Source organism: Dendrobates tinctorius, unplaced genomic scaffold, assembly GCF_039654945.1.
Source record: "Dendrobates tinctorius isolate UK_male_01 unplaced genomic scaffold, ASM3965494v1 ptg000003l, whole genome shotgun sequence".
Lineage (NCBI taxonomy): Eukaryota > Metazoa > Chordata > Amphibia > Anura > Dendrobatidae > Dendrobates > Dendrobates tinctorius.
Window position 1 is genome coordinate 76,133,436 of NW_027361671.1, and position 14,780 is coordinate 76,148,215.

At 44.6% G+C, this 14,780-nt stretch overlaps 1 protein-coding gene across 1 annotated transcript; it reads left to right on the forward strand.

Moving 5' to 3' along the window:
* Positions 1 to 887: 887 nt before the first annotated feature.
* Positions 888 to 14,145, forward strand: LMNB1 (lamin B1). The gene is made up of 11 exons (XM_073557242.1): positions 888 to 1,507; positions 4,295 to 4,451; positions 8,136 to 8,261; positions 9,197 to 9,367; positions 9,799 to 9,924; positions 10,012 to 10,232; positions 10,335 to 10,560; positions 10,638 to 10,742; positions 11,057 to 11,176; positions 12,114 to 12,221; positions 13,610 to 14,145. Exons 1-11 carry the CDS (start codon positions 1,149 to 1,151, stop codon positions 13,640 to 13,642), a joined length of 1,752 nt encoding a protein of 583 aa, XP_073413343.1. The 5' UTR covers positions 888 to 1,148; the 3' UTR covers positions 13,643 to 14,145.
* Positions 14,146 to 14,780: the final 635 nt, after the last annotated feature.

A 14,780-nucleotide genomic window follows, 5' to 3' on the forward strand; every position in this document is an offset into this window, starting at 1 on the left:
GGACTGGACACGGCTGCGGTTTGGGTTGTGTTCACATTAGGCTTTTTTCTGGCAGTGAAAAATGAGGTTTTCAATCAGAGACCGCTTTGGGACATGCTGGTGGGTTTTTTCCTTTCTCGAAGGGTTTTTCTATTAACATTCTCTCTCCTTTTTGGGGATGATTTTCTCACTTTAAATAATAAAACGCTGGTGTTTGTTGAGGCGACGGTGCTGACAGAACGCTCTGCGGCCATTTCCGCCTTTCCGTTGACTTGTATTGTAAAGCGCCACCACGTTCTGATCAATCGCTTAGGAACCGTTTGGCGTTTTTGGAAACCTGAAGTGGTTAAAAACAAACCATGTGAAGAGCAAGTCGCGGTTACATAGAAATGAATAGGAAAAGTCTTCAGAGCAATTTTCGGGAGGATCCGCTCAAACAACGCCAGAAGAAACCGCTGTGTGAACATAGCCCTAAACGCTGCAGATTTTACACACAAAAAAGTGTGGAAGAAAAGCAGACGACTAGCTACAAGGGAGCAGGGCCTGAAGAGGAAAACACTGAATGCATGTGAGCAGCGGATTTGCCTCTGAAATGAGTGTGAAGCGTCCTGCAGCGGATGCACAGCCCTCCAATTGTGAAGCATTTTTCAAAACCCGCCGAGTGTCGCCGGAGCCCGCGCTGATCATTCCTGCCCCACATCCCGCGGCTGACAGACGCAGCCCGCCCGCCGTCCTCGGCTGACAATGAGCCCGGCCTCCCATCCCCCCGCCATTGTGCGGCGGCCGCCCCTCCCCCATGGTTCCCCGCACCTCAATCTCCACGATTTGAATTTAGTTTCAGGCTGCGAGTGTGGGCGCGTCGCGTGTTCCCATTGGCCGCGGGACACCATGTGACCGTTCTGGCGCCATATTGAGGCCAAGCCTCTCACTCGCTGCTGTTCCTAGCGGGGAGATCACAGCGTCGCTCATTGTGCTCCAACCGGATTCATTCCAAATTCTCAAGAGGGGTCCCGGGACTGGTCCGCCGTCTCCCTCCGCAGCCGGGGATTATTTTCTTCTGTAACATCCGGAGCGGGTGCTCGGTGCCGCCGGTAGAAAGTTTGTGTGTAGCCGGGCCCTGTCACGTGTGGACTGGTTGTTTTACAGCAGCTTCCATTGTACCGTAGCCCATGGCGACCTCGACCCCCACCGCCCCCCGGCAGTCCAGCCGGAGGAGCAGCATGAGCACCCCGCTGAGCCCGACCCGCATCTCCCGCCTGCAGGAGAAAGAGGAGCTGCGGCAGCTCAACGACCGCCTGGCCGTCTACATCGACAAGGTGCGGAGCCTGGAGTCTGAGAACAGCGTGCTGCAGCTGCAGGTCACCGAGCGGGAGGAGGTGCGGAGCCGGGAGGTCACCGGCCTCAAGGACCTGTACGAGACCGAGCTGGCGGACGCCCGGCGGAGCCTGGACGACACGGCCCGGGAGAGGGCCAAGCTGCAGATAGAGCTGGGCAAGCTGCGGGGCGACTACGACCAGCTGCACATCAGGTGAGAGGGGCAGGTGACAGCCTGGGGCAGGTGACAGCCGGGGGAAGGGGCAGGTGACAGACGGGGGAAGGGGGTCCTCAGCTGGGCAGGTGACAGCCGGGGGAAGGGGGTCCTCAGCTGGGCAGGTGACAGCCTGGGGAAGGGGACAGGTGACAGCCTGGGGAAGGGGACAGGTGACAGCCTGGGGAAGGGGACAGGTGACAGCCTGGGGAAGGGGACAGGTGACAGCCTGGGGAAGGGGCAGGTGACAGCCTGGGGAAGGGGGTCCTCAGCGGGGCAGGTGACAGCTGGGGAGGGGACAGGTGACAGCCCTCATCCCCCTCTGTGCAGACAATGCCTTGTGTAGCCTCTCACCCCTCCTGTTAATCTGCTGGCCCAGTGCACACCTCCTGGGATGGGAGCAGTGCCCTGCACTCATCACACAGGCCATGTGATCACTTCCAGGTATCTGTCAATAGTGTGGCCGCTTCCAGGGAGCAATGACCAGCACTAACCCTTCCAGCCGCTGTAGAGAGCAGGTTGTGGGGTCAGCTGTGCTTGGCCTCCTGCTGGCAGCTTGTGTTGCCAATCACTTGCTGGGTACATAGTAAATGGTGTATTGTTTGGGTGTGAGTGAATGGGTGTTGGGTGGCTCCCCTCCCCCTGCTCATTCAGCTGCACTCTACCCAGCATACACTGCTCACACCCTCTCTACTTCCTTCTTGGCTGCCAAAAACAAGTGCTGCTTTCCCGCCGCTCTGTAGCCTGCTATGGACTGTGCAGCTGTGGGTGACCTGGACTCGTGGCGTTATTACCGTACTCCTTTTTTTTTTTTTTTTTTTTTTTTTTTTTCCCCCAAACACGTGGTAGTCACGGGCATATGGGGTCATCAGCCGCTGGGATCAGTGTAGTAACAGATGGCACCGGTGACCCCAGACTACCTTGTGTAGCTTAGATGGCGATCCTTAAGAGGCTCAAATGAGGTCTGAGGGTGATCTCATGTGCAGTACTTATTGTGGGTCCTCGGAAATGATCTCTGGGACAAGGGCCACATGAAGCGATAACTTACTGCACAATTCACGAAGTCTGTGCTAGTATACAGTGTGTAAGCCTCCTCGTGTGAGGTGAGCACACCGTGTGCCAGAAATTGGGCAGAGGTCACATCTTTACACTGATGTGACGTTGCAGCAGGTGACAAGTAACTTGGTGCAGTCTCCTCCAGACTGTGATTGGAAACTTATTGCTTGGCTCCTGGAGTCTGCTCATATATGTGGAGTATGTTGAGGATGAAGCTCATGAACGCTGGGTGCAAACATCAAACATAACGTCCTGAGCTGCTGTGATCTGAGCTGTAAGAAATATTACATCTTTGTAGTAGATGCTTTGAATCTGTTCCTATATTGCATGTTAGCGGTCTTGGAACCTTCCTCCTGTAGTGGTCACATGTCTTGTGCCCTACGTCTGGGCATCTCCTAGACATCTTGCTGTGACACACTGAGGAAGGGCTTGGGACATAGCGGTGTGTGCTGGAGTTTGGGGTCTTTACTTTCTGCTTGTCAAGGCGTTCTAAAGTCAGCTCAGGTGCTTGCCATCTTGCCCTCTGGGTGGACTTTGCTGTGGCAGCTGCTTCTGGAATGGGGCCCAGTCTGTAATATGAGCTGTGGCAGCTGACAGCCACTTGCTTACAGCAGAACACTGAATGCACAAAGGGCTCCTTTGCTAATGTCAATTTAAACAAATGTGTCCATATAAAGCAAATGTGCGAGCATCTGCTTGTGCTTCATTGACTTTGGAGTAGCTGAGGTTGCTGGGCCTGTGAGCAGGGGTTGGTGACTCCTCAATTTCCCTGACTTCTGATGCAGACCCCACAGCATTGCCTCATTACTGAGGATGTACATAAAGTGTGGCACAGATTTATCTCAGCCGAGATCAGGAACATAACAGACACTTATAGGACCACTCGTAACGTTCCCAAATTAAAACCTTTCACAGCACATCCTGCATTGTACTGCTGTACCCAATTTATTATATATTTTAGGAGTCGGTCCATTTTCTACAGACTCCACCAAAATGGATACTGACTAACACTTTGACTCCACTGGCCTGCTTGTGAGACACGGCACAGCTCCTAGGCTGGTGAGGCACAGAGGGCTACATGACCTGGGCTACTCTATATCTGCCAGGCTCACACCATTCCTGTGTAATGACTGATTTCCTTGTATCTACTAACATTTTAGAATGATGGTTTGTAGGCAACAAGAAAATAACTCTGCAGTGGGAGCTAAAGTAATGTTTACTTGGTAATGTTACCTGTTTGTTGTGGCTTCTATGGCTTATTACTGGCCCCCTTATTACATGGGACTGTATCGGGATGTGGAACGGTTTTTATTGTACAATGCTGCCCCTGTGAGGGGAAATGCTGACAGTGCAAGCCAAAGCATGTTGCTTGCTTATAAGACTCCTCTGTAGTGATTGCCAGCAGTGGGACGAGAGCTCGTGTGATCATAGGTGCTGGTTGATGGATAAAACGTTTACTTTCAAATATTGAGGACAGAAGTGGCTTGTCAGGTAACATGTCATGTTTCCAGAGCTGCTTACTGGCCAAGATAGGTCATGTGACTCTCCAGACCAGGAAACTTCATTAAACACCCTCTCCCCCCTCATGAACCATTACAATGTGAATATCCTGTGTCAGGATCCACTGTTGTAGTAGATGACCTATAGACTTATTCATATCCACGTCGTGTAATGTCATCTGACAATCTAGGTGTATAAGTTGTTAATATGCATTTTTATATCTTATGATAGTTTCTCGAAGAAAGAATCCGATTTTAATGCTCTGCAAGCCAAACTTCGGGACACGGAGGCTCTTCTCCACACCTCTGATGCTGCGCTTGTCACTGCCAGGGGGGAGAAGAAGGCACTGGAGCAGGAAGTGGAGAGTCTCCAAGCTGAGATTGGGCAGGTGAGTGCCTGGTGGGTAGACTGCTTCTCACTGATGTTACATAATGTGCAGGGTGACTGTCACACTGCAGCTGAGACCCTTATTTTATTATGGCTGCCACTGAATAGTCAATGGAGTCTTCTCTTGACCAGCCCTTTTAGAAAATGGTGTTAAAATAATTTTTATTAACTGATGTGAAAGTTGTGCTATTTTAAAACGTATTTACTATATCAACTCCCCATGGTTTTTATCAACTCTGCTTCCCTGACTGATAGATGATATCTGATTAACTATACTGTTATCTGCCTTGAGCCTGACTTTACCAGATCAGACTTGTATCCCCTGAAGATAATGGTGGAAGTCCCTAGCTGCAAGTGTTAACTTTTTGTAAAATTTTAAAGTTGTTCACTACTTGGATAACTGCTGATTACACCCCTCCCTTGGCCCTGATAAAATAATAAAGCTTATGCACACCTCCCATGTCTGCGCCATTCCCACGGTGTGTGCGGTCACTCTCCTCGGGGCTCCCGTGCTGTTGTGACGCCGGCGCCTAATCAGCACTGAACCTGCCTCCTGTCGAATTGAGCATGAAGAGGATGTCAGATACCAGCAGCAGCCTGGACCTTATCTTCATGTTCAGGACAGTGATGCCAGCGCTGGCTGGGCTCCGGCGTCACCTCTCATAACTGCATGAGGGCCCCGGAACGGTGCCATCACATGAGGTGTATAGGCATTATTTCATGGGGCCAAACACTTTGATCAAGAAGTGCTTGTCATAGTAGTATACACCCCCCCCCCCCCCCTTAATGACTCCTTTTAACCCTTTAACAACATTAACTTGTGCCATACATTGCTAACAGTGTAATCGGGCTGAGCCCTTACTGTACCAGGCAAAAAAATCACTAAGGCTAAGTGCACACGTTGCAGAAAATTTCTGCTCAAAAACCTGAATCCCTTCCCAGAAACCGCACCTCTTTTTCCACGGCGTTTTTGCGCGGTTTTGATGCGTTTTTGATGCGTTTTTTTCCGCAGCGGTTTCTAAACACATGGAAGAAGCCAAAACCGCTGAAAAATCCGCAAAATTAATGTGCATGCTGCGTTTTTTACCGCGATGCGGGTTTTTCGCGGTAAAAACGCATCAATGTGCACAAAGTGCAAAATGCATAGAAATGACTGTGCAGCTTATTTTTAGCGGTTTTATAGTGAAAACCGCTAAAAAAACGCTGTGTGTGACCACAGCCAGGTTCTTCCTCTTCAAGTCTCAGGAGGAGCAACTGTTCAGTGCAGTTGTCAATCTGTGACCGTAGCATTTACAACTCTACAGCACAGGAGTGTAGCTGTCCACATGACACAACCACAGGATGCCAATGAGTTGTTTAGGCTAGTTTCACACTAGCGTTTTGGAGCGCAGTGACGGCCTGCGCACGGCCGCTGCTAAGCCCCGCCCCCTGCCGCGCCTCCACCGGTAGCTCCGCCTACCGGCGCATGACGCTGCCTGCGTCCCCTATCTTTATCACTGGGGGTGCAGGCCGTGCGCAGTATGCGTTTGGCGGCGCATGCGTCCTTTTGACGGTGCGCCGACCTGCGCCAAACGCAACCTGCTGCAGTTTGGTTGCGCCGGTGCACCGTCAAGAAGGCGCATGCGCCGCCAAACGCATACTGCGCACGGCTTGCGCCCCCAGTGATAAAGATAGGGGACACAAAACGCATGCAGCGTCAGGTGCCGGTAGGCGGATCTACCGGTGGAGGCGCAGGGCTTAGCGGCGGCCGTGCGCAGGCCGTCGCTGCGCTCCAAAACGCTAGTGTGAAACTAGCCTTAGACTTCAGATGACCCTAACTGCCATTTTTTCCTCATATAAATAACAAGACTGTCTCTTCCAAACAGAAAACTAGTGTGTACAGGTGCAAACTAAGAGTAGCCATCCTCTATACACAAAGTTGCACTCTGTAGTGTTTGCCATGACGGTCTTCTGATGAAAGCTAGCTTGGCTTCAAACAAGAATGTGTGGATAGATGGAAATCGAGGTCACACAGCTCTGTCTGACAGAAAATAAACATTACAGGTCTCAAATATGGTTACACAAAAAATATTTAACTGCAAATTCCTTCAATTTTTTCCTTATTTAAAAAATAAAAAACTGGACAAGTTTGCCATCTCCATAATCCTACTGTCCGGGAGGATCTTGTTGCTAGGTCAACTTTACCACACATGGTCGTAAAACAAAAAACGATGTTGGAATTGCGTTTTTTTTGGGGTTTTTTTTTTTTTCTGGTTCTGTTTTTTTCTGCATTTTAGAACAACAAAATGGATGGCATCATTCTAAAGTACAGCTTGTCGTGCAAAAAACAAGCTCTCAAGGCTATATGGATGGAAAAATAAAAGGCTATGGCAGTTTTTCTCCTTCAACCAAACTCTCAATTGTTGTGGCAGAAAGGATGGTGTAACATTGTACTCTGCTGAGCTGCATTGTATCCCCCTATACATCTTATACTTTTTTTTTTTTTTTTTTTTTTTATATCCTGACCTGTTCTGTAGTAAGTTTAGAAAAATGACACTAACAATGGAAAGTTTGCCGAAGTACCTTCTCAGCAAATGCCATTTTTTTGCACTTAAAACTGGTAGAAACACTTACAGTTTGCATGCTGCTCATGTGTTTTGGTTTTTCTCCATTTGAGTTGACATATTGCATCTTGGCAAAAACTGTCATGGGGTGCCAAATACACAATAGAAGTAATGTCATACATAGATTTTTCTGGTTCTTTTAAAACTCAGTGGAGCATGAATGGCTCCTTAATACAATGATATGTGGAGTCTGAGAGCTGGAGAGGGGATGGAGCTCCTCCAGCTTGTCAAATTCACGAAAAGTGCAGAGTAAGGCTGTGTGCAAATGATGCGGATTTGTTGAATTTCCGCAGCGTTTTTTCTGCACGAAAATGCACCAAAAACGCAAAGGCTTACTAAAGCAATGGGAATCCAGAATTGTGCACATGATGCGAAAAAATCTATCCTTATTCGCAGCATTTTATTTTTCGCAGCATGTCGATACTTTTTGCAGATCTGCAGCGTTTGTCACCCATTAACTTCCATTGAGTCGGTCAAATCTGCAGCAAGAACGCAGGTGTAGAAAGGTTTGTGGATTTGGTGCCAAAAACGCAGGAGATTTGTGAACTGATGACGGAAGGAGGAAGTGTTTGTGGGCGGAGAATAGAGCCTATCTTGGTTGAAGTACATCAACAATGGAAGTTGGACTTGAAAATTACATTATTTTTTTCAAAATAATATAGCTTTATTTAGCAAACAAATCTGCAAACCATTCCTCATACCAATCAACATTAAAAATGCGTAAGCCGCACAAACGTGTGGAATTTCTACTACGTTTTCTGGCAAGAGATGCAGAAGTTTTTGCAAGCAAATCCACGGTGTGCGTCTTTGTGAATTTAATTCATCTTATTCCTACACACTTCTCATTAAGACTCATTTGTGGGTTTTCGTTTTAATATAAATATATATCTGATCAAATCCACTTTTGTGAGTTGAGTTTGTATGAAATACTGTACAATCAAAACCATATGTAGGTATAGCACAAAGGGCAAGTGTCTAATATATCTATCTGAAACAATTTTTTTTTTCTTATACATTGCACCTTGTTTTGGAGGGAGGCTAAATGAACACAATTATGTATAGTAATATTAATTGTTTTTCAGTTTGAGGCTGCACTGGCAAAGTTGAAGTCACAGCTTGGTGAAGAAACTCTATCGAAAGTGGATCTTGAAAATCGGTGCCAGTCTCTGAGTGAAGAGCTTGAGTTCAGGAAAAGTATATATGAAGAGGTAATTAAGATTTTTGTGCTCAAATGCTGAATACCCTGTTGTCCTAACTTTATGCTAGTCCAGGTTTCTAGATGGGTTCTGGGTAACTTGTAAACTCCCAACACTTGGACTTGTGGAATAACTACTTCCGCAGAAATTTAATGTGAATGTGCAAGCACTTATCCCAAGATTGGCTTCACCTGAAGCAATATGCACTTACTGTATTTTTTGACTGTAAGATGCACCGGACTAGAAGACATACCTAAGTTGTAGAGGAGTAAAAAAAAGATTGAAGCAAAAATGGTCATGATGCACTGTTGTTGGGGTTGTTTATCAGCTTTTGGCACTGTTATAGGGGTAATGTCCCCCGATTCTCTACTAATATTTCTCATCCAGGTATATATTGCCATCCCCCATCCCATTGCATTGCACACATAAAAAAAAAATAAGCTAAGCTATTTTTACTTCCTTGTGCTCCCTTGCAGCGCAATGTCCTGTTCTGATGGCAGCAGCTGATTTTAGCATTTAACTGTGCATGGTGTCACTGCCATGCACTCCCATACGCTGAGGTCTGATTCCAGAATATCCCCTGTTCCCCACCCCAGCACTATGGTAGTGGAGAATAGTGAATTGTCATCTTTAATAGCAGGCACACTGTTATCAGCAGCCGCTTGCTTCCTGCAGTGGCCGGGTGATCACATGTGCCCGCTATTTAAAGAGTGAATATTTGCTGCTCTCCACTCCTATAGTCTAGCTTTACTGCATGGAGGTGGGAGGGGTGTGGGGAGCAGTGAATATTCATATTCTTTTACAGTGGGCACACATGTTAACTGCAACAGCTGGGATAAGGTAATTCTGGACAAAATTGTGGAGGAAAATTTGCGTCTTATAGTCTGAAAAATATGGTGTTGCTCGGAGCTTGCTGATGTTTAATCCCTAAAAATTTACTTTTTCAGGAGATCAAAGAGACTAGAAGGCGACATGAGACCCGTTTGGTAGAAGTTGATTCTGGTCGTCTTGTTGAGTATGAATTCAAACTTGCTCAGGCGCTCGCTGATATAAGGTCTCAGCAGGAACAACAAGTAAAACTCTACAAAGATGAACTTGAGCAAACTTATCAAGCCAAGGTAAGTCTAATGCATGTGGTGATGTTGCTTGGTTTCCACGTACTGTAATTGCAATTATAATGGCTACTTCTGCGTTCAAATGTCACGTCTCATTTGATTAACAGTTGGCTAAACACTAGCTTGTATATTTTTTTTGAATAACGACAATCTGTGCCCTAAACATTCATATGACTGTACATTCTAATCTTGGTCTACTCTTGCTATTTCAGGGGTGTCTGGTAGTCATAGGACCTGCGCTATTGACTGTAACATTGCTAATGACTCCTGTTATGTACCTTAGGTTTCAGGTTTCACAATCAGCTGCATATGAAAGTTGGTGTAATAACTTAATTTCCTTAGGAAATATTCAGTTCCTGTTTGGTGCTGACGGTAGCACAGTGGTGTCCACATTAGGTGTGCTTCCCTTTCTGACTTTGACTTTCATATTTCAGTTGGAGAATGCTAGACTGTCTTCTGAAATGAACAGCTCTACTGCCCACAGTACTCGTGAGGAGCTGATGGAAAGCCGCCTGCGCATTGACAGTCTCTCAAGTCAGCTGTCAGATCTGCAGAAAGAAGTGAGCTTAATGGTTTTTTTATACTTTACATGAGGGCATGAGTTTTTGTTTCTTTCTCTGCAGCATAATAAAGATGCTTGTCTTCAGTCTAGGGCATGGTATGACAGGATGCAAGAGTTAGAAGAATTACTAGCTAAAGAAAAGGATTCTTGTCGCAGAATGCTTGCAGAAAGAGAGCGGGAAATGGCTGACATAAGAGACCAGATGCAGCAACAGCTTTCGGACTATGAACAGCTTTTAGATGTCAAACTAGCCTTGGACATGGAAATAAGTGCATACCGCAAACTGCTGGAAGGTGAAGAGGAAAGGTAAGATGTGTGCAGCTACTTGTCTTTTCCAGATCTTTGCTGTTGAGTTTTTATACAAATGACTTCTTGTGTTTGGCTTTTTTTTTGTTTGTTTTTTTTTAGGCTAAATCTTTCTCCCAGTCCATCATCCCGCGTGACAGTATCTCGAGCTTCTTCAAGCCGTAGTGTAAGAACTACCAGAGGCAAAAGAAAGAGGGTTGATGTTGAAGAGTCAGAGGCTAGCAGTAGTGTTAGCATTGCTCACTCAGCTTCTGCAACTGGTAATGTGTCCATTGAAGAACTGGATGTGGATGGCAAATTTATCCGACTGAAGAACAACTCTGACCAGGTAAGCTGTTCTAGTCCACATATTGTGGATGTATCTTGGCCATGTGCTGCATTGGTAATGCTGTTCTGTGATTTCAGGATCAACCACTGGGAGGTTGGGAAATTGTCAGAACTATTGGCGAGACATCAGCAAACTACAAGTTTACTTCAAGATATGTCCTCAAGGCAGGACAGACTGTTACAGTAAGTAACTGAATAGGCTTGTAACTTAACATGGTCTCCCACCCTTAAACATAAATTTATGTATAGAAGTTCACCACATATTGATATAAAGCTTGAAAAGTGTTCAACGAAAACAAGTGCATACAATATTTTGAGCCTAGCCATAAATGCTGTACCGCGATCTTAGCTGTAGGAAGCCTATAGTTGGGCATCCATTTGAACCTGTAACATATTGTTACACAACTTCTCCTGTGAGTCCTATGGATTGCTAATCAATTAGTCAAACATAATATGTAAAGAGTAATATTTATTTTTATTCTTTTTTTTACTTCTAGGTTTGGGCTTCTAATGCTGGGGTCCTTGCAAGTCCTCCTTCTGACCTCATCTGGAAGAATCAGAGTTCTTGGGCCACTGGCCAAGATGTCAAGGTTGCACTGAGAAACTCTCAGGGAGAGGTATGTTTACCTTCACTGAACCTTAAGTGCAGCAACTTATCCCTTGCTTTATATGTGGAATTGCTTTTGAAATGTGAACAGTATTAAAAGGACTGCCTTATAGAGTTATCTTACAAATGTGTTTGCATGGGAATGCAGCACTTATCTTCCATGAGCCTATAGTGGCTTGCTGGATTGTTCTCACCCCTGCCCTTTACTTGTGCCAATTTAAAATCCCTGTTTCTGGAAATGGAGCAGTGTGTGGAATTTATGGTCACTTACATTTCTAGTGACCTTGTCTTCATAACTTTGAGTCTTCCCCTGCAATAAATGAGATTAGGTGGTTCTCTAAATCATGTTGTACTCTTCTGCGCAATCATTTCCACTGATGCACTACTGATTGTCACTCACAAGTGGTTTCTCCTGAAAAAGTTCACTATTTTAAAAATGTACTTTGGTCTCTTGATGTAAAAATCATGACTTTGCATTGCAACGTCTCATCTAATTGTCAATAGGGATTATGAACTGGTGCTAAAAAAAAAATCATTTTAAAATATTTGCATGATACTTTGCCCCTCCACAGTCTCTACTATTAGACCTTTATCCTGTCTGGGTTTTTCTCCATGAGCTTTAAGGAATAATATAAAAAAAAAAGCCTTTGCTTCCAGCAGCTCCAGTCCCACTGCTGTCAGCTGGACTTGTCTGCAGCTAAGACATCACAACCACAGCCCTGAGACGGCACTACAATAGTCGGATGACTATACACAAAGGAAGCCTGTGGAATAAGAAAAAAAAACCCCTGCAAAATCCATTTAATTCCATGTCTTGGTCCCAAAAATTACTTGCAGATCAATCTTGCACAGGAGCAAAAGATGAATACCACCTAATTCTTGGCTTATAAGCTAATAAAGTTGGTTGGTCCAAATAATTTTTTTTTTTTTTTGTTCTCCCTCCACAGGAGGTGGCTCAAAGGACGACTGTATTCACAACATCTATACCTGAGGAGGAAGAAGTTGACGAAGAAGTAGAGGTTTCAGAAGAGGTTGAAGTCAGACCTCGTCGGCAGGTAAGGAGGAGTTAACATTTCAGTTATACTATATTTTTTTTTTTTTACACCTCCAGTTGTGGCAGTTGTTGGTTATTCAAAGATCTATGAATTAAAATGTACTTTGTTCAATGGACAACCCCTCTAAAGGAACCTGGCAGTTAATTAATCCTACCCAAAGCCAGGCTGTATCCTTGCAGCCAGGTAGTCTTTCTCAAAATCTTTTTCTCTAAATGTGATCGTTGAAAGATGAGTCTCTTACGATGTACACACATGGGTGACAACTGTTAAATCACATGGAGTGCTGTAGAGCGAAACCGGTCAAGGGTGGCGCTGCACTAGCCTTATATCTACCTATGATCCCTGGTTAGATCTCTAAACTAATTTTTATGACATGTCAGTACTTTAGAGAAACATTGCTTTATGCAATAGTGTGTGTATATATACACACAGAAGTATAACATTTCATATGTGGAAGGTGATGTATACCTGCAAAGGGGATGAATGGCAGACAATTCTGAGAAATTGGGGACCAAAAGGAAGAAGCCAAATATGAGGTCAGTTAAGAAAATAGGATCAGTTACATGAAGATAGAATACCCTTAAGTATAGATCTCAAGTGAATATTAAGTATAGGTGCTCCTGAAAGAGGGTGTCTGAGTACATGACCAATGGTACTAAATAAAAAAAAAAAAAAAAAAAAAAAGCAAGATTGTGGGAGAAATAATGAGGATGGGATTACCTGTTGGGTGGTGGGTAAATGCTGGTGTGGTTTTTAATTTTTACAAATTTTATTGTGTCTAATGATTGTGCGGGGACCCTTCTGTTGTGGTGTTACCACTTCCCAATTCTTCTCCCAATAAAGATATTTTATCCTTCTATAACTGGTAGTATTTTCTTCCCTGACGTCATGTTCGGCTTCTTCCTTTTGGTCCTCTAGATCAGTGTTCCCCAACTCCAGTCCTCAAGGCTCACCAACAGATCATGTTTTCAGGATTTCCTTAGTATTGCTCAGGTGATAATTGCTTCACCTGTGCAATACGAAGGAAATCCTGAAAGCATGATCTGTTGGTGGGCCTTGAGGACTGGAGTTGGGGAACCCTGCTCTAGATGCAATAGTGCAGCAGGAGTTGGCTGACAGGTTCCTTCTAGTCTATCCGTTGGACCGAGTATCTTTAGCCTCTGGATGTAGGCATTTTCAATTTGCTGACAGCAGGTACCTTCAGAACTGCTGAGACTAAAAGCAATAGGTTATATAATGTTAAGCAGTCATGCATGTGCATAACCTGACAGCAGGGCAATAGATTAAGTGTATGATGTGCAGTGGTTAATTTTATGTAGGTCTTCTGCCTAGAAGCAGAGGATGACTTTAATGAATATACACTAATCTAGATTTCCTATCTCTTGTAGGCTGCCGACAACAGAAGCTGTGCGATCATGTGAAGCAGTTACCAGTCTGACTTTGGCCTCCAGATCTGAGCCACTTGGGAGTATGACCCTTCATTATTGGTGTACAGCATAAAATGCCCGAGCTAATGGCCTTAACTTTTTTTATTAAAATGATGGGCATTTGGCCATTTTTAGGAATTATAAAATGTGAATTGACAGGTTGTACACTGATTCAGGATTGAAATATTAATGTGAAGGCCATGTATTCCTTTCACCTGCCAGTCCCAAGTGACTGCACTTGAAGGTGCTCTGTAGTTGGAGGCATGCAACCTTTCTGCTTCCAGCATTTTTTGTACTGATTTTTTTTTTTTTTTTTAATTTTCTATTACAATCAGAATTTTAAACCATTTTACTCCTCGGCTTTATTGCAAAGGTGTTATTTGTATTATGTGAAAAATGCAGCTGTTTTATTGGCAATTTTTTTAGACTAGTTTGGGTAATGTTGTAGCTATTTTAAATGACATCATGGTTTAAGTAAAATAAAAAAATATTTCTAATATGTTTTGTAATTTTTTGTGTACATGATGATAAACTGGCTTTTCTGTTGAGTTTTTAACTACACATCAGAAAAATAACACTTGAGCAGCTTTTTATTAAATTGTGCTAAAGCAATTTTATTTAATTCAATTGCAACCATGAAATTAATCAACTTTGTAATATATCTTCAGAGAAGTCCCTTTGTCTATGCTGCCCGCTCGTACACTGATAATTGGTGGCTCTAACATCGGCCTGCAGGGTGAGTGATATACAGGTCCAGTCCTAATGCCCTCCCTATACACAGTTGAGGATAGGGTTATACTACTGTAAGACCTGACTTGGCTGACCTTCCCTAAGGTAGCCCTTAAGTTCCATAGGAGCCAAGAAATTTTGCCCTCCTTTTTATAACATCCCTAGGAATCCAGGGAAAGAAACATTCCATAGGTTAGATGTCAGGACATTGGAATATAGATCTATGACCAGTCAGTGGAGCAAAGACCAGTGCTTGTTCGTAGCCTTTCAGGGCAGCAGAAAGGAGTATCCAAGAGTACCATTGCCAGATGGATCAGGGAAGTCATTAGTTTTTCTTACACTGCAAGTGGTACTGTGGTTCCTGAAGTCATCAATCCTCACTCCACCAGAGCCATAGCAACCT